The sequence below is a fragment of the Struthio camelus genome, chromosome 7 (assembly GCF_040807025.1).
Source record: "Struthio camelus isolate bStrCam1 chromosome 7, bStrCam1.hap1, whole genome shotgun sequence".
Lineage (NCBI taxonomy): Eukaryota > Metazoa > Chordata > Aves > Struthioniformes > Struthionidae > Struthio > Struthio camelus.
In genome coordinates this window covers 15,910,006-15,925,754 of record NC_090948.1, presented here as the reverse complement: position 1 = coordinate 15,925,754, position 15,749 = coordinate 15,910,006, and the positions used below count along the sequence as shown (strand labels likewise).

The following is a 15,749-nucleotide window of genomic DNA, read 5'->3' as shown; positions in this document are numbered from 1 at the left end:
CAGGATCGTGCGGAGCAGAGAGGAAAAATGATCTTTATCCCACAGCCGCAGGATGAAGTCTGAGTCTGCATTCAGCCGACTTCTGCATCTGCCCATCTTTGGCTTTGCAACCACATCGCTCTTCCGTCCCTGTTCGATGTGGAGCCTGCAGACTCGGGGGCTATTCGGAGAACGACTGCTCCCACCCCACCCTCCATGCATGGACACCCGTCGCACTTTCCCAATGCCATGGCCTGGCAGAAAGCCGAGGCAGGCACCACCAGTGCCCACGGGCTGGCCAGGGTCCCGCTACGGCAGCGGCATGCTCGCCAATAGCCATGCACAGCTGGAAAGTGGTATAAAAATAGCCCAGCTGGAGAAGCAGGGGCAGGCCGGAGGGTTGCACTGGATGTGGATTTAACCCGAGCGCCCTGTGAGCTCACCGCGTGAGGGGGCAGGAGCTTGGCAGCACCAGGGGAAAAGCCTCCCGCCTCCCCAAATGGGCAGCATCGAGAGCACGAGCTTAGCAGAGCTCTCTGTGCAGCGGCGAGGTGCAAAGCTGGCTGTGCTAAAAAAAACCCCTGCTGACAGCTGGAGGGGCTTAAATGCCTGCCGAACCCTTGGGGGCAGCTGCAAAGGCAGCGGGCTTGAAAACAGGACAGCCTGGCGCTGGGGTGCAGGCACATATGGCGCCCGAGCACCCAGCCTGCGGGCCCAATCCTCTTTCCATCCTCACCCATTTCGGGGCCAGGGTGCCGGGGCAGAAACCCTGCCCCATGCCCGGGCCAGACAGACAGCCCCCAAGGAAATCAGCCATCACCAGGCATCTTTAAGTGATATATGTATTGGGAATTGACACACTTCTCTCTGCTTTTGGTTTTGTATAAGGAACCTGCCTTTATTATTTCGTACATACATGTATGTAATATGTATATCAAAAATAACTGGAGGAAACCATGGTGTGCTTAAAGCCATGTGAGAAGGTCCCTCTGAAAGCAAGCACTCCGAGAAGGTGTAGAGTAACCCCACGCGGGGAGCCAAGCCTTGGACAAAGAGGATGTTAAAAAGAGAATAAAAAGGGGCTGTTTGCAGAGATTAAAATGTGCAATTTGCTCTGGTCATAGAAGGACCAGAAATCCAGATTAAATCGCTGCCCTGGAATAGCCCAGAGAGGAGAGCACAGGGCGAGCTGTGAGCGCACACCCGGCGTAGGAGAGAGACTGCCGGGTGCAAGCCACTGTGAGCATCCAAAAATCACTCACCCCAGCTATTTTTTCACTTTTTTGGAGGATGTTTTTGTCTCGTGAAATTGCTCTCCCATCCCCAGGTGGCAGCAGGCAAACTCCCGGGGGACCCCAGCGAGCCCGGCCCTGCGGCAGGGGGAGCGCTGGGCTCAGCTCAGGGGGCGCCTCGCTCCTTCTCCCCTTGCAACCTGGGTTCAAACCTTGAGTGCTGTGATTGTCCTCGGCCTCCTAAAGCTAGGGAGCATGGTTTTCCTCTCACTAAGCTGCTCGTGACGAGATGAGGTCCCCATCCTTGGCCGCGCCGCTGCCACGGAGGCAGGGAGCCAGCCACGAGGCAGGGCTGCGTGCCGAGAGCAGAGGGATTTACCTCCCTGCAGCACCAGGACACGGCTACACGTATGCACACACACACACGCACAAGTTGAGCACACAAGAAACACGCTCGGGTGACAGCCGGGAGGGAAAGTGAGGTCCCAAGAGCAGGGCAGAGCCTGAGAGCAGGGACGGGGCTGAGCTCAGCGCTCAGTGCTGCGAACAGCGATTGCAGCCGAGCAGGGCACAAACTCCCCATCCATCAGCAAAAGGGAGCATGTCCACGGAGCCGCTTTTGGGGTGCTCTCACCTTGCCGAGGGTGCTGGCTGGGACACACCAGTGCCCACAGGCCGAGCGCTGAGCAGGAACATGTTGGGCCACTGCGATTCACTGATCCTGAGCCCTGATGCCTCCTGCTTTTCCGGCTCCCTGCAGCCGCAATGCCGCTCTCCTGCCCTGACCTCAGAAATTCGGCATGGCCGTGGCGCCCACCGTGCCCAGCACCTCCTCGCCCAGCATCAGCACCATCAGCCACTTCCCCAGGCTCCAGCAGCCCCACGCCAGTCTGCTCCGCTGGGACGAGAGCGGCAAAAGGGCTCCAGCGCAGGCGGCTCCTGGGAAGGACTGGCGGGCACTGGGACGGGCAGGAGAGGAAGGGGGCCACCAAGCATCCCGCTCCGAGGACCTGCCCGGGTTTGTTCGGGAAGGACTGGCACGACGGCACAGGGGTCTGCGTCACTACCTACGCCCCGGGAACCGGGGCCAAGCACCTGGGAGCTACGGACACACGACAGCCAAGGGAAAGCAGCGGCGTCCCCGAAGGGCTGCTCCGGGGCGAAGCGGGGTGGCACGCCGGCCTCCCACTTCAGAGCCCTTTGTTGAAGTAGATGACCTCCACGCGTGGGTCTTGCTCCCGGACCCGAGCTTGGACTTCGGGCTCCAGACGGCTCACGTGCATCGAGCTGCCGAGGCGAGGCAGATTCAGGGCCCGGAGCGGGCAGCGTCGGAGCCAGCCTGCCCCGCGCCTGCCCGCCGTGCCCTGCGCCACGGGCCGAGGCGCCCGTCCTTACCTTTTCTGGGGGAAGAGCGCGCAGCACAGCGGGGTTGCAAACACCAAGCTGCAAAGGAAAGGTGCTGAGCCTGGTGGAGATGTGAGAGCCATCCCCGCGAGCCGGAGCGAAACGGAAACGGCTCCCGGCCCCGGAGCGGGACCTCAGAGGTCACTTACCAGAGTCCCACCAGGCCGACCTGCAGGGGCGCGTTGAGGAATGGGTAGCGCTGCCAGGGACGGTGAGAGGCTTTGCGTTAGTGGGGCCGATGGTGCGGGAAGGCGGGTGTCCCCCCCGCGGCACGCCAGCCCCCCATAGCCGGCCTTACCTTCAGGAAAGCTCTCTTCTCCAGGGCGTTCATGATCACCGGGGGGATGGCTGGGGCAGAGGAGAAGACAATAAGCTCCCGGCACTCCTGGGCCCCCGTGAGCCGTGGGACCCCTTCCCGCACGCCGCGGCTCAGAGCACTCACCCATGGCTGGGGCTGCCATGCCGATGCGGGACACCACCACTTGGAAAATGGCCTTCCGGGCTGCGGCCGTGGACTCGCCCAGGCGGTTGCCGTTCTCGTCCGTGATGGGGATCCCCAGCTTCAGCTCCCTGCAGGGAGCGCGGGGGTGAGAGGGGCCCCAGGGTGCGCCAGCTGTGACGGGAGGCACCGAGGGACGGGGCAGGACCGCAGCCCAGCCCAGGGGCCCCTCGCCAAGGAAGGCTGGTCTCTTCCCATATTCCCTCCCACGCGCTGCCTGATAAGCGTGGGAGGTCTCAGCTGCAGACCAAATTCACACTTTGGTGGCGTTCTCAGGGCTGGACGGGGATGGGGAGGGCAAGTTCATAGCTGCCTTTAACCAATAACCCCTTGGGATGCAAGCAGGTATTTGCACCCTCTAAACCAAGGCATCCACAGGCCCCAGGGTGGGAGATCCCAGCCGGCTCAGGAAGGAGCCCCCCCGCAAAGCCTGGGGCAGTGCTCACCCTACGTCCCACGTCAGGGCCTGGTGTACCCCAGTGCAGCACCCCGAATGCACCTGCCCAGCCTGGGGACTCACCTCTGCCTCATCAGCGGGATGTTGATGCAGTTCGCGGCAGCCACAGCTGCAAAAGGCACGTAGCGGCCGATGATGGCTGGCAAGTGCTGGGGGAAGAAAGGCGACAGGTCATGCAGGGGCTTTGGGGGCAGAGCTGGCTGTCCCCAGGCCTGTCACCAGGTCCTGCTGGACCCTGGCGTGTCCCAGCCCTGTTGGGGTAAAACCATCCCCCCCCTCCCCTCAACCCCCAGCCCAGAGGGTGGCTGATCCCCATCGGGTGTCCCACATCCCCTTCCAGCCCCAGGGAGCCACCCAGGGGTGAAAGCAGCCTGGGGAGACCCAGTCGGGGCTGGAGCCGGGCTGGCAGGGCCAGAGGAGACAGCATCACTGCAGACATTGCTGGGGAGAAGGGCTCCCTCCCCATGGGTGGCTCCTTTCCTCCCTTTTCTCCCCTGCTCCAAGCGATGGGGTGACTTCCCTGCTCAGCTCAGAGGGGTTAGGCAGTGGGGACACCCCACGGGGCGGGCCATGAGCCATGGCCAGTGATGACCACCTTACCTTGGTGAGAGATTTGAGCCCCAACGCTGTGACAACTGCCCCGGTGGTTGCGCTCACGTAGGCTGTTCCCAGCTGGCTGCAAAGGCAGGAGGTAACACCGGTGAGCTCGGGGTGAGCTCGGGTCCCCACCGTCCCACCAGCGCTCAGAGGGAGGGCAGAGCATGCCCTTCAAAGCTGTGGGAGGCAGGACGCCTGGGCTCCTCTCCCAGCTCTGCCACTGACCCACCAGACAGCCCTGTTCATGTCCCTTCGCCTCTGGCTGTGCCCAGTCCCCATTGCCACAGCTCCTGGCCCCCCGCTACTCCAGAAGCTCCTTGTGAGGCACAAGGGGGCCCTGATGAAACCCCCAGCATGTTGGGGGTCATGGGGGGCAATGCAGAGGGATGCTTACCTAGGGGTGATGGGTGCATCCCCGCTGCGGTTGGTGTAGTTGACGATGGCGTTGAAGGACTGGTTCACCCACTGCCAGAAGAGCACAGCCGGCGTGGTCCTGCCGGGGACAGCAGGGCACTGGCGTCACCAGGGGCTGCCACTACCATATGGCACGGGTCATCCCCTGCCACGTATGGGGCACACTCCCCCTCCTGCACCCCAGGGGCATCGAGGGGGGCCGGGGTGGGCAGGGAGGACTGCCATACCTGTAGAAGGTCAGCATGCACCCGGTGATGGTCATGTTCATGGGCACCTGGGCTGACATGCGCCCGATCAGGATCATCTTCTCGCCCGTGTCAGGGTGGAAAGCCGAGTCGTAGATGTACTTGGCCCGCCAGAGCTGGTCCTCTGTCAGCCCCGGGGGCACCGTGCCCGCCCTGCAAGGTGAGGGGCAGAGCCAGTCGGACCCCTGCTGCCATCCTCCCCACCGCTGCCTGCCCCACGCAGGGCAGCTCAGTGCCCCGGAGGTGCCCACAATACCGTGGGGCACGCTGGGCGGTTTGGGGTGGTGCCCCTTCGCCCCGAGCCAGAAGCCAGCTTTGGCCAGCAGGGCAAAGGGCTGGTGCTCAGTCCATGGTGCAGGTCCTGGTGCCCATCATGGCAGGGACAAACCACTCGGATCCAGCCCCACCGGCAAGGACGCAGGGGACAGCCCCAAGATGACCACTCTCTCGGCTCCCCGAAACCACCCCGCTGCTGCCCTGGGAAGCCAGGACGCCTGGATTCCTCCTGCCCAGCATCACTCCTCTCCTCTCCTCCCTTCCGCTGCCCACCCTTGGGGCAGGCCACTTGGCCCCACGGCCCCATCCTGCCCGGGAGCCAAGGAACAACACCCCACGCACCTGTAGTCCTCCACCACGCGGCGGGCCTCCTCCAGCGTGGCCCCGGAGAGCAGCAGGTTTCGGGGGTCCGTCACCATGAAGAAGTGCTTGGCCCGGCCCTGGAAGGTGCTCTGGTCCCAGCGGGGCTCCCGGATGTTGATGGTGGCAGGCAGGGCCGGTGGCATCGTCTGGGGACACATCGGGGGGAGTAAAATAGGACGCAGACCCCATCACCCCCCCACACGCACCGGGGGAGCTGGGGGGATCCTGCTTTGCATCAGCGCTGAGTGGGGACCCCTGAGCTCTCCCAGCAACTCCCAGCTCAGGGGGACCCCAGAGCTGCCCCCCAACATTAAACACCCCCTGATATGTCGGCTAGGAGCCCCGCAAACCCGGCTTGCGGCAGCCCATGGGGCTAGAGTCCCCTCTGCCCCCCCCATGCCAGCAGCCCAGCCCGGACGCCTGGGTCCCCGGTGATGAGGTTGGGGGGGGGGGGTTCATAAGTCAAGTCCCGGGCAGGGGGAGCCCAGGAGTGGCTGCAGGGTGGAGGAAGGGCACCAGAAGGAGGGACGTGGCGCCAGGGGGCCGAAACGGCACAGCCCCCTCTGCAGCCCCCCTTTCCTCGCCAGCATTTCCTGTGCTGCAGCCCATCCCTTGGGGGGGGGGGAAATCTGCCCAGCCGTGCCCCCTCCCGCCAGCCCACCTGGGCCAGAGCGCCCCCGGGTGCCCCGTGCCCCCGCCACGGGGCCGAGCAGGCAGGGAGGTGCCGAGCCCCCCCGGCGGGGGCAGGACAGGCTGGGGTGCAAACCTGCTCTGGGGGGGGTCGGGGCCACCCCCTACTTCTGCCTCCAGCATGTCCCCCCACCCAAAACACCCCGGCTGGACCAAAGGGGGTGCCACCACCCATCGCCCCGTGACATTCCCGTGGCGTGAGTCACCCCCCCCCCCTCCGCCCCGGCCAACCGAAACGCCATGCCCAGCTCCGGGCCGGGAGCGGGGCCGCGGGCGAGGGGGCGCCACCAGCCCCCCGGCCCCCACGCCGCCCCCTCCGCCGGCACTCACGGCTTCCTGGGGCTCCTGCCCGGAGGCGCGGGGCGCACGCAAGGATGGCGCCGGCCGTGCCCGCCTCCCGCGGCCCCCTCCCTGGCCCGGCCCGCTGACGTCCGGGCCTCGTCACGGAGGCCAGCCCGAGCGGGCCGGCCCAGGCGGGCACGGCGCCGGCAGGCCGTGGCGGCCCCGGCCTCGCCGATGACGGCCGGGGGGCTTAGCCGGGCCCGCGCCCACCGCCGGCTGCCACGCGGGGCGGGAGGGCGCGGGGGGAGCGGCGGCCGGCTACGTGCCGCGGGGCACGGCGGCACGCGAGGCACCGGCGGGCGGGCGCGGGGAGAGCTGCACCCCGCAAGGGCACGCACGCCCATGGGCCCGCGCGCCGAGCAGGGCCCTGGCCGCGGGCGTGCGCGTGGGTGCGCGCGTGGGTGGCCACGCAGCAGGGCAGCGGGCGCCGGTGCAGCTTGGCGCGCAGCCATGGTCCGCCGCCCCCCTCCCCACCTGCCCCGTGCCTCAGTTTCCCCAGCTGCGTGCGCGACGCTCGCCAAGGGTATGCAAGCTGGCGGCCCGGCCGGCGCCCGCGCGAGGCAGGCGGCAGGCAGGCAGAGGCGGGTGCCGCAGCAGCGTGGGTTGCGAGCGCAGGCCGGTGCCAGGCCCCCCCCCTCCGCCCCCCCGCGGGTATCCAACACCGGCCAGGTGCGCATCACCTGAAACCGCCGCGGTGTCGGGTTCGCGCTGGCGGCTGGCAAGGCACCGCTTGGGAGGTCACGGCGAGCCCACGGCCTGGGGCCAGCGCCACCCTTTGTGGGGGGACACCGGGGCTCAAGTCACCAAGGGGGGGGGGTTGGGACACCCCACGCCAGCCCTGTGCCTCAGTTTCCCCTGTTCGAGGGGCTGCGGGGGGGCCTGAGGGGCAGCCCCCATGTTAGGGGGGACACGGCAGGCTTTGCCCCATGCCCCCTCTGCGGGGCTGGGGACCTGCCCCCCACCCCCCGTGGCGGCGCTTTGGGAGGGGGCCGGGGGGGGGCTGCTAGGTAGTGCCACCCCCCCCCCCGCTCCAAAGCCGGCCCCGGCCAGGCCTGATTGACAGCTGCCGCGCCCTATGGCAGCGCCGCCCGCGCGTAGCCGGCCAATGGGGGCGGACGGGGGGCGGTGCCTCCCTCCGCTCCATCCCCCCCCCCGCGCCGCCGCCGCGGCTCCGCGGGCGGCACCGTGGGCGCAGGTGAGGAGGGCGCGGGGGGAACGCGGCTCCCTGGCCCCGCCGGGGGCGGGGGGGGCTGCCGGGACCCGGCCCGCCGCGGCCCCTTGCCGCCCGCCGCGGCCGCGCCCGCCGAGCGCGCTCGGGCCGCGCCGCGCCGCTTTTTCCCACGCGTGGGAACGGCACGACGCGACGCGCCGCCCTGGGGGCGCCCGGGCCCGCGTGGGAATCCGCAGCGGCTCAAGGCCGCCGCGGTGCAAATCCTCACCGGGGGGGGGGGGGGGGGCTGATCCTGCCCTCCGGCGTAGGAGGGGGTTCAGCGTCGCCTCCGGATTTACGCTGCCCCCCAGCTTTGCCCGCGGCCCCCGCAGTGGCTCGGACACCCCCGCGGCAGTTTGTCCCGCGGGGCGCGATGGGCCGGGCCGGGCCGGGGTGGGGGTGGTTCAGGCAGCCCCCGTCGCTTGTCGCCCCCGCAGGTCGCGCTGCGGCGCGCCGGAGCTGAGCCGCCAGCGCCGAGCACCCGCCGGCCCCGGCACGGGGCTGCGGAGCCGGAGCGGGGCCCCGGCCCGGGTATGTGCTGCTGGGCTCTGCCATGCCCCCCCCGGGCCGGCGGGCACCCCCGGCCCCGTGACGACCTGGACGCCTGGACACCGGGGTCCCCGGCGCCGCCATGGCCCACGGCTCGGACGCGGGGTTGTCGGAGAGGATGGCGGCCAGCCGGTCGCGGAGCTCCAGCAGCGAGGCCAGCCTGGCCGCCCACTGCCTCCTGAGCAAGCAGAGCCGCCTGCTCAACGGGGCCGCCCGGGGCAGCCGCGCGGCCTCCCCCATGGGCCGCGTCATCCTCATCAACTCCCCCATCGAAGGTGCGTGGGGTGCGTGCGGGGCACCCTTCCACGCTTCGGGCCTCCTGCAGGGCCAGGGGAGGGGGCAGCCCAGCAGGGGAGACCTTCATCCTCCTCTTCTGACAGCAACGGAGCCCCTGGCTCCAATCCTACATGGGACACCTGGATCCTTAGTCTGCTGCAAGGCACTTGAAGCACAGTGTCCCCACGCTGTGCCTCAGTTTCCCTATTTGGAGCTGAGGAGGGCCAAATGCCTCTCTCCCCATATGATCGGCCGCGCTTCCTGCTCCTCGCTCACCCCCTGCCTGGGACCAGCCCAGGTGACGCATCCCGGCCCCTGTCCCCACAGCCAGCAGCAATGAGAGCAATGTCATCAATGCCATCACGGTGGAGAAGAGCATGGACGGCAAACTGGGCTTCAGCGTCCGCGGTGGCTCCGAGCACGGGCTCGGCATCTTCGTGAGCAAAGTGGAGGAGGGCAGCGCTGCCGGTAAGCGGGACCAGGCAAGGGACACCAGTGGGGACAGACATGTACTACCAAGAGCCCCATGGGGAGCTCCCAGGGACCATGTGGCACACCTTCCTGCTGCCTGTGGGAGGGACCAGGTCCTATCCCTGCAGGTCCCCAAGCCCAGCACCCAAGCGCCACCCTTATGGCACTGTCTGCACCCACCGTTTGGTCCTCTACCTTCTCCAGCTGTGGCGGTTTCAGGCTGCCTATGGAAAAGGGCTGGGGTACAGGTGCAGGCAGCCCCGGGCTGATGGCCCTGAGCTCTAGCCAGGCCATTCTCAGGCCACATTGAGGTGACGAGTCTCCCTTCCCTGCTACGGCCTCGGTGTGGTTGATGGGGACCTGCTTCTCCATCCCCATAGGCGCACTCCCCAAGCCCGGGCACTCTGTGACCTGGGGCATCCCAGATGTCCCTGGCATCACCACCACACCAGGCTTTGCGTGCCCCTGGGCCAGCGCCGTGCCTGCGTGGGTCAGGCACCCTGTTGAGCCACGTGCCCCTCGCAGAGCAGGCTGGGCTGTGCGTGGGTGACAAGATCACGGAGGTGAACAGCGTGAGCCTGGAGAACATCACCATGAGCAGCGCCGTCAAGGTCCTCACCGGCAACAACCGCCTCCGCATGGTGGTCCGGCGGATGGGCCGCGTGCCGGGCATCAAGTTCTCCAAGGAGAAGACAGCCTGGTGAGCAGAGCTTCCCCCGTGCTGCAACCCCCAAAGCCCAGCCCCATGGAGGTGGGCGCAGTGAGGATGCTCTGGGGGAGCTGAGCATCAGGGCTGAGTGGCAGGGTGGATCCCAGAAGTGGGCAGACGCAGGGTGGGGGGTGCAGAGGGTCCCCACCTAAGCTAGGGAGAGCCCAGGGTGACGCACAGGGGGCTGTGGGGTAGGAAGGACTGGAGCAGGCAGGGTGGGTGCGAGCCTGCATGGAGGGCTGGCCCCAACCCCAAAGCCTCCCTTCCCCATTGCTGTCCTCTGCTGGACGGTCCCGATGTCCCCGTCCCACTGGAGGACGAGAGCCAGACCCCACAGCCTCCCCAGCTCTCCCCAACGCCGTGGCTGTGCCGCAGGGTGGACGTGGTGAACAGGCGCCTGGTGGTGGAGAAGAGCGGCTCAACGCCGTCGGAGAGTGGCTCCGAGGACGGCCTGCGGCGCATCGTCCACCTCTACACCACCTCCGACGACTACTGCCTGGGCTTCAACATCCGCGGCGGCAGGGAGTTCGGCCTCGGCATCTACGTCTCCAGGTACGGTCACCCCGCGTGCCTGCCAGGCTCCCCAAGTGCAGAGATGGGGACCGACCCCCTGCCTTGAGTGTTGGGGGCACAGAGCTCCCCAGGTGGAGCTGTGGGGCAGGAGCAGAGGTCCAGCGAGGACTCGGTCCCATCCTGCCCCCGTGCTGCCCTAGGGTGGACCCTGGGGGGCTGGCAGAGCAGAACGGCATTCGGGTAGGAGACCAAGTCCTTGCAGCCAACGGAGTCAAGTTCGAAGACATAAGCCATAGCAAGGCAGTGGAGGTGCTGAAGGGGCAGACTCACATCATGCTAACCATCAAGGTACCCGCAAGTGACAGAGAGGGTCCACGTGCCCCCACGCCTGGTGCTGCCCCAGCTCGGGCTGGTGCCCGTGGCGGGGTTGGCGCTGCTGCGGGGCTGGTTGGGTTTCAGGCTGGTGGGAGGGGAGATGCATTATTCATGGCTGGCACCCGGATCGGGTTCGCCCGGGGCAGCCGGCGCACGCTGACCCCCGCATCTTCTCCCTCTGTGCCTAGGAGACCGGCCGGTTCCCTGCCTACAAGGAAATGGTGGCCGAGTACTGCTGGCTCAGTCACTGTAAGGGTAGCGCCGCGCGGGCACCGGCCCCCCCAGGCTGGGGGCTGGCGCGTGCCGAGGGGCTGGGAGCCCGTCCCAGGGTGTCCAGAGGGCACCGGGACCCCCACACCAATGGCATCCAGGGAGAGGGTCCAAGTGCCCTGGCCCACGGGGTCCCACGTGTCCCCTGTCCTTGGAGGGGACGTGAAGCTCCCCATCCCACGGACCTATGGTCTCCTGCATGTCCCCATGCCCTATGAGACCCCACAGGTCCACATTCTTGGAGGGGCTCCCAGGGCCAGGCAGGGTGTCACCCCCTCGTCCCCGTTGTGCCTTTGCAGTGACCAACGGGCAACTGCAGCAGCTGTCGCAGGCCTCGGAGACCAGCTCCTCCATCTCCTCGTACTCGTCGGGGCCGGCGCCGGGGACAGTGAACGGGCTGGGCACGGCGGCCCCGGGGCCCCCGGCCCGCACCGTGGACGTGGCCATCTCCACGGAGGACGGGCCGCGGCGGGGCTGGGGCCGGGAGCGGGCCGAGCGGGCCATGCAGACGGAGCCGGCCGCCGAGGGGCTGCCGGAGACGCGGCGCACGGTGCGGCCTCCCGAGCTGCTGCGGGACACGGCCATCCGGGGCCAGGGCGCCCGGGAGCCCCCCGGCCCCCTCCCGCGCCGGCCCTTCGCCCACTCGCCCAAGACGGCGCTGCTGCTGGCGCTGAGCCGGCCCCGGCAGCCCATCACGCGCTCCCAGAGCGATCTCACCGTCGCCGGTAGGCACCGGCGCCCGGCCCCCTGCCCCACACCTGCGACCCACCCCCCCGGCCTTGCTGCCCCTCAGGCCTTGCACCCCCAGCCCTGGGCATCCCTTAGCTCCCAAATGGGTCCTGGGGCCCCCCCAGCACCCTCTAGCCCCTGCCCCACAGAGACCCCGTATCCCTGCACTCCCCGTTGACTCCAGCCAGAGCACCCCTTGGCCCAGGCGCTGGGGCTCCCCCCCAGCCGCTGCCACCCACTCCTGCCCCACAGCCGCGGTGGTGCCCCCAGGTGCCAGCCCTTTCCCTGCATGCCGTTTGGGGTGGGTGGTGGGTACCCTGCTGTGCCCCCTGACCCCAACACCTCCTTCTCTGCCCAGAGGAGAAGCGGAAGAAGGAGAAGCCGGAGGGGCTGGGGGTACGGGGGGCCCCCCCCGGCCTGCACCGCTCCAAGACCCTCGTCAACCTCTTCTTCAAGGGCGGCCGTGCCACCAGCCAGAGCTGGGCCCCCCCCAGCCAGGAGCCCCCCGTGCCCGACCGCCGGGCCCGCGCCAAGTCTCCGGGGTGCCCCGACGGAGACAGAGGTACCAGGCTGGGGGACGGGGTGGAGCAGGATGTCGATTTGGGACAGGTCCCCCGCCATGGTCACCGTGGCCCTATCATAGGGCACTGCCCACCCTTCCAGCCCCTGGCACGGGGGCAGCATGGGCAGGGGGTCCCCGAGTGGGATGGGGTGCATGGGGCAGGTTTGGCCCCACGGCTTGCGATGCCCGTGGCCTCCCCGCCGGCGCTCACCCGTCTCCGTCTCCCTCGCAGTAGGCGCTGTGCAGAAGTTTGTCAGCCGGAGCCTGAAGCGGGGTAACAGGGTGCCTGTGTGCCCGCGGGGGGGCTGCATGCGTGTGTCCTTGCACGCCGGTGCCTGTGGCAGGCGGGCAACCCCGGGGATGCCGGGGTGCCCCCCGCTCTCTGCTGTCCCCAGAGCTCTGTGTGTGCGTGTTTGACCTTAGCATGGTTTGAGCCCGCGGGCATCAGCAGGGTATCGGGTGCCGTGGGGGTTTGTGCCACCCCGCACTGCGTGGAGGTGGGCAAGGGGTGTGCAGGGAGCTCCGCGCCCTGCTGGCCACCCCCCCGCTCTCCCCCCCGCAGAGAAGAGCCGCCGTGCCAGCATCCTGGGCCCCGCTGGCATCGCCACCCTGCAGCCCAACGGCAGCGACCCCAATGGCCGGCTCCCGCTCATCCAGGACACCGCTGCCCGGCTCCTCAGCCCCGACGAGGTGACGGCCGTGCTTCGCCACTGCACCCGGGTACGGCACGGCGGGCTCGGGCAAGGCAGGGGCGATGCCGGCTCATCCCCAGGCAGCACCAGAAACATGTAGACGTGCCCACATTAACCCCCTCGGGCCGGTGTCGCTCTCTAGCTCTCCAGCCCTGTTAGGAGGTAAACTGAGGCACAGGGTGGGGGGACGGTCCTGCAGACACCCACCCTGTCCCGCAGTACCTGCACGAGGGCAGCGTGGAAGATTTGGTGAGGCCGCTGCTAGCCATTCTGGACCGGCCCGAGAAGGTGCTGCTGCTGCGTGATGTGAGGTGGGTGGGAACCGGGGGGACCCTTGGGTCCGGGGCCACCTAGCCTGGCCGGCGGGAAGGAGCAAGGCTGTGCATGCTCTGCTTGGCCCTGGCCGTGCTCCACTCCGGGGGCAGCTGCAAGCTGGCCCCCTTTGCCCTCGCAGGAGCGTGGTGGCCGCCACGGACCTGGGCCGTTTCGACAGCATGGTGATGCCCCTGGAGCTGGAAGCTTACGATGCCCTGAAGAGCCGCTCAGGTAGAGCCAGGGTGGCATGGGGCTTGGTGGGGGGACACCCAGCCAGCCACCCACGGGCTGACCCGCTGCTCTCCCTGCCCTCAGTGCGATCGCCTGCCCTCCGCCCGGCCCATCACGACGTCCCCCCCAAGAGACACCTCATCACACCAGTGCCTGGTCAGTGCCACCTCCCCAGCCTGCCCCACGGCCACCCCACGGCAAATGGCATCTGCCCTGCCCAAGGGCTGTGCCACCATGGCGGGCACCAGGAAAGGGTGGGAAGGCTCCCGGTGGAGGGGTGGGAGGTCAATTTGCGGCTGGAGGGAGCTGTGCTCCGAGGAGGGCAGAGCTGGGGTGCCGGGGGCAGGGGGTGCAAAGGGAGCAGGGGCTCACTGGGTGCCGGGGGTGGTTCTGGGTGCCAGGGGCTGCCTAGGGTCCTAGGGGAAGAGGGAGCTGGAGTCCTAAGGGCGACCTGGGGTGCTGGGGGGGTCCTGGCAGGAGGGAGACGTGGGGTCCTAGACGAGGTGGGGGGCCCGAGCCGGGCTGAGCCCCTCTCGTTGCAGACTATCGGGGCGGATTCCTGCTGAAGCCGGCGGGAGCCCTGGAGCCGGAGGATGCCGGCGGGCTGCAGGCAGGTTCAGCCCGGCCGCGGGCCTCCCCCAGCCCCCGGCGCTCTCACCCCCGCACCTACACCCCGCTCCCCGACGTGCCAGTGGATGCCTACGCCTGCGCCAGCAGCCCCCTGCCCACCGTGGGCCCAGGGCCCCCCAACTGGCTGCTGACAGAGCCCCCGAGCAAGGAGCGCGGGCACTCGCGCAGCCCCCGGCCCACCTGGCGCAAGGAGCCCCCGGCGCCCGACGGAGGGGCCGAGGCGGGCAAGGACGCCCGCCACTCCGTGCCGGGGAAGCCCCGGCGGGCACGGCCGCCCCTCGTGCAGCTCTTCGGGGGGCCGGGAGGTGAGGCGGGGGCCGAGCCCGCCGCCAACGGCCCCAGGGACGCTGGCGAAGAGGAGTACCGGCTGCTCACCGTCACCCTCTCCAAGCTGAAGCACTCGCTGGGTGCGTGAGGGGGCAGCTCCCAGTAAGGGGGATGGGGACAGGGCTCGGGGACCCCCCCCCCAATGCCTGTGCCCTTCATGCTGGCACAGCCACCCTTGGCATGGTGGGGAGGCCGCTGGCAAGGGGTATGCGCTGGGGGGGACGTGGACATTGGCAAAGGCTGGGCATTGCTAGTTTGCTCTTGCTCCTCCAAGAGACTAGAGGAGGGAGAGGAGTTGCCCTATGGCCTCACCCCCTCAGTTGTGTAGGTCCTACCAAAAAACGGGCTCAGGCACAGGTGCTGCTGCCCAGGGGGTTGGGGTGAGGGGCTGTGCCAGGGGTGTGGGGTCCGAGCCTGCCGGGGGCTGGGGCATTGCGGCTCTCTTGCAGGGATCAGCATCTCCGGCGGCATCGAGTCACGGGCACAGCCCATGGTGAAGATCGAGAAGATCTTCCCCGGAGGAGCTGCCTTCCTCAGCGGCATCCTCAAGGTACGGGGCACCTGCCCCTCAGGGGAACCTGGGCAGCTCACCCCCGGTGTGGGGGCAGACTTGGCCCCTTGTGCTCGCCCCTTTCTCCCTGTATCGCACAGGCACGTGGGGCAGCAGGGAGGGTGTTTTGGGGAGGGATGATTCCAGCAGGGCCCAGGTATCCGGGCCTACCCTTCTCCCCCACCTCCCACTGCTGCTCTGTGCTGGCAGCCCCATAGCATCCTAAAAGTGGCCGTCTCACACCCTGCTGTATTCTCCCCTGGGGCCAGGCTGGGCACGAGCTGGTGTCGGTGGACGGGGAGAGCCTGGAGAACGTCACGCATCAGCGGGCCGTGGACGTCATCCGCCAGGCCTACCGCAACAAAGCCAAGGAGCCCATGGAGCTGGTGGTGCGGGTGCCCGTGGCCCCCCCAGAGTGATGCTGCACACACCCCCCCCGGAAGCTTTCCCACGCCCCAGAGGAGCCCGCTCATTCCTGCACCGAGCAGTGACTGCTCTCAGTGCAGCAGGGAAAGGGGCGCAAGCGCTGGAGCACCCCATGGGCCTGGGCACGGCAGAGCAGCCCACAGCACGACCCACAGAGGAGCACCCAGAGGCAGGTTAGAGACACAGGATGGGGGCAGGTGCCCCCCCCACCCCACTCCGGGGACACAGATGTGACACTGCCCTGAAAAAAACACAGCCAGGAGCTCGTTTTTAATTGGCATTGCCGAGTGGTACAAGGGCGAGCCAGGCTCTGGAAACGAGACACAACTGAAATAAAGTATAAAAAAACTCCCCCCCTGGAGCCAGGGGTGACCAAGCCAGAGCTGAGCACGGCCAGGTTTTTCCTTTGGTTTGAC

General features: G+C 68.3%; 2 protein-coding genes across 3 annotated transcripts; one reads left to right on the top strand and one right to left on the bottom strand.

The window, feature by feature from the left end:
- Positions 1-810: 810 nt before the first annotated feature.
- SFXN3 (sideroflexin 3) lies at positions 811-6,621 on the bottom strand. The gene is made up of 11 exons (XM_068949820.1): positions 6,487-6,621; positions 5,446-5,612; positions 4,810-4,980; positions 4,563-4,661; positions 4,172-4,247; positions 3,635-3,720; positions 3,058-3,185; positions 2,914-2,963; positions 2,765-2,814; positions 2,607-2,654; positions 811-2,498 (listed from the first exon to the last, which is right to left on the bottom strand). Exons 2-11 carry the CDS (start codon positions 5,607-5,609, stop codon positions 2,402-2,404), a joined length of 969 nt encoding a protein of 322 aa, XP_068805921.1. The 5' UTR covers positions 5,610-5,612; positions 6,487-6,621; the 3' UTR covers positions 811-2,401.
- Positions 6,622-8,167: 1,546 nt separating this feature from the next.
- Positions 8,168-15,711, top strand: PDZD7 (PDZ domain containing 7). 2 transcript variants are annotated; one of them, XM_068949815.1, is made up of 15 exons: positions 8,168-8,532; positions 8,861-9,001; positions 9,530-9,704; positions 10,089-10,265; positions 10,427-10,574; positions 10,790-10,850; positions 11,171-11,596; positions 11,959-12,162; positions 12,725-12,882; positions 13,074-13,165; positions 13,309-13,400; positions 13,485-13,556; positions 13,943-14,437; positions 14,807-14,907; positions 15,177-15,711. In XM_068949815.1, exons 1-15 carry the CDS (start codon positions 8,340-8,342, stop codon positions 15,324-15,326), a joined length of 2,685 nt encoding a protein of 894 aa, XP_068805916.1. In that variant the 5' UTR covers positions 8,168-8,339; the 3' UTR covers positions 15,327-15,711. The 2 variants fall into 2 exon arrangements, with proteins under 2 accessions (XP_068805916.1, XP_068805917.1); XM_068949816.1 differs by lacking the exon at positions 8,168-8,532 and having other exon boundaries at positions 8,917-9,001; positions 9,535-9,704.
- The last annotated feature ends 38 nt before the right edge of the window (positions 15,712-15,749 follow it).

What these genes read in the sequence shown, in the direction of transcription:
- SFXN3 (XM_068949820.1), bottom strand. Translation starts at nt 5,609, where the DNA reads ATGCCACCGGCCCTGCCTGCCACCATCAACATCCGGGAGCCCCGCTGG. An exon ending in GGCTCAAATCTCTCACCAAG is followed by an intron (nt 3,721 to 4,171) that starts GTAAGGTGGTCA and finishes TTCTTCCCCCAG; the next exon opens with CACTTGCCAGCCATCATCGG. An exon ending in GCGCTCTTCCCCCAGAAAAG is followed by an intron (nt 2,499 to 2,606) that starts GTAAGGACGGGC and finishes TCGCCTCGGCAG; the next exon opens with CTCGATGCACGTGAGCCGTC.
- PDZD7 (XM_068949815.1), top strand. Translation starts at nt 8,340, where the DNA reads ATGGCCCACGGCTCGGACGCGGGGTTGTCGGAGAGGATGGCGGCCAGC. An exon ending in GTACTGCTGGCTCAGTCACT is followed by an intron (nt 10,851 to 11,170) that starts GTAAGGGTAGCG and finishes GTGCCTTTGCAG; the next exon opens with TGACCAACGGGCAACTGCAG. An exon ending in CCTCATCACACCAGTGCCTG is followed by an intron (nt 13,557 to 13,942) that starts GTCAGTGCCACC and finishes CTCTCGTTGCAG; the next exon opens with ACTATCGGGGCGGATTCCTG.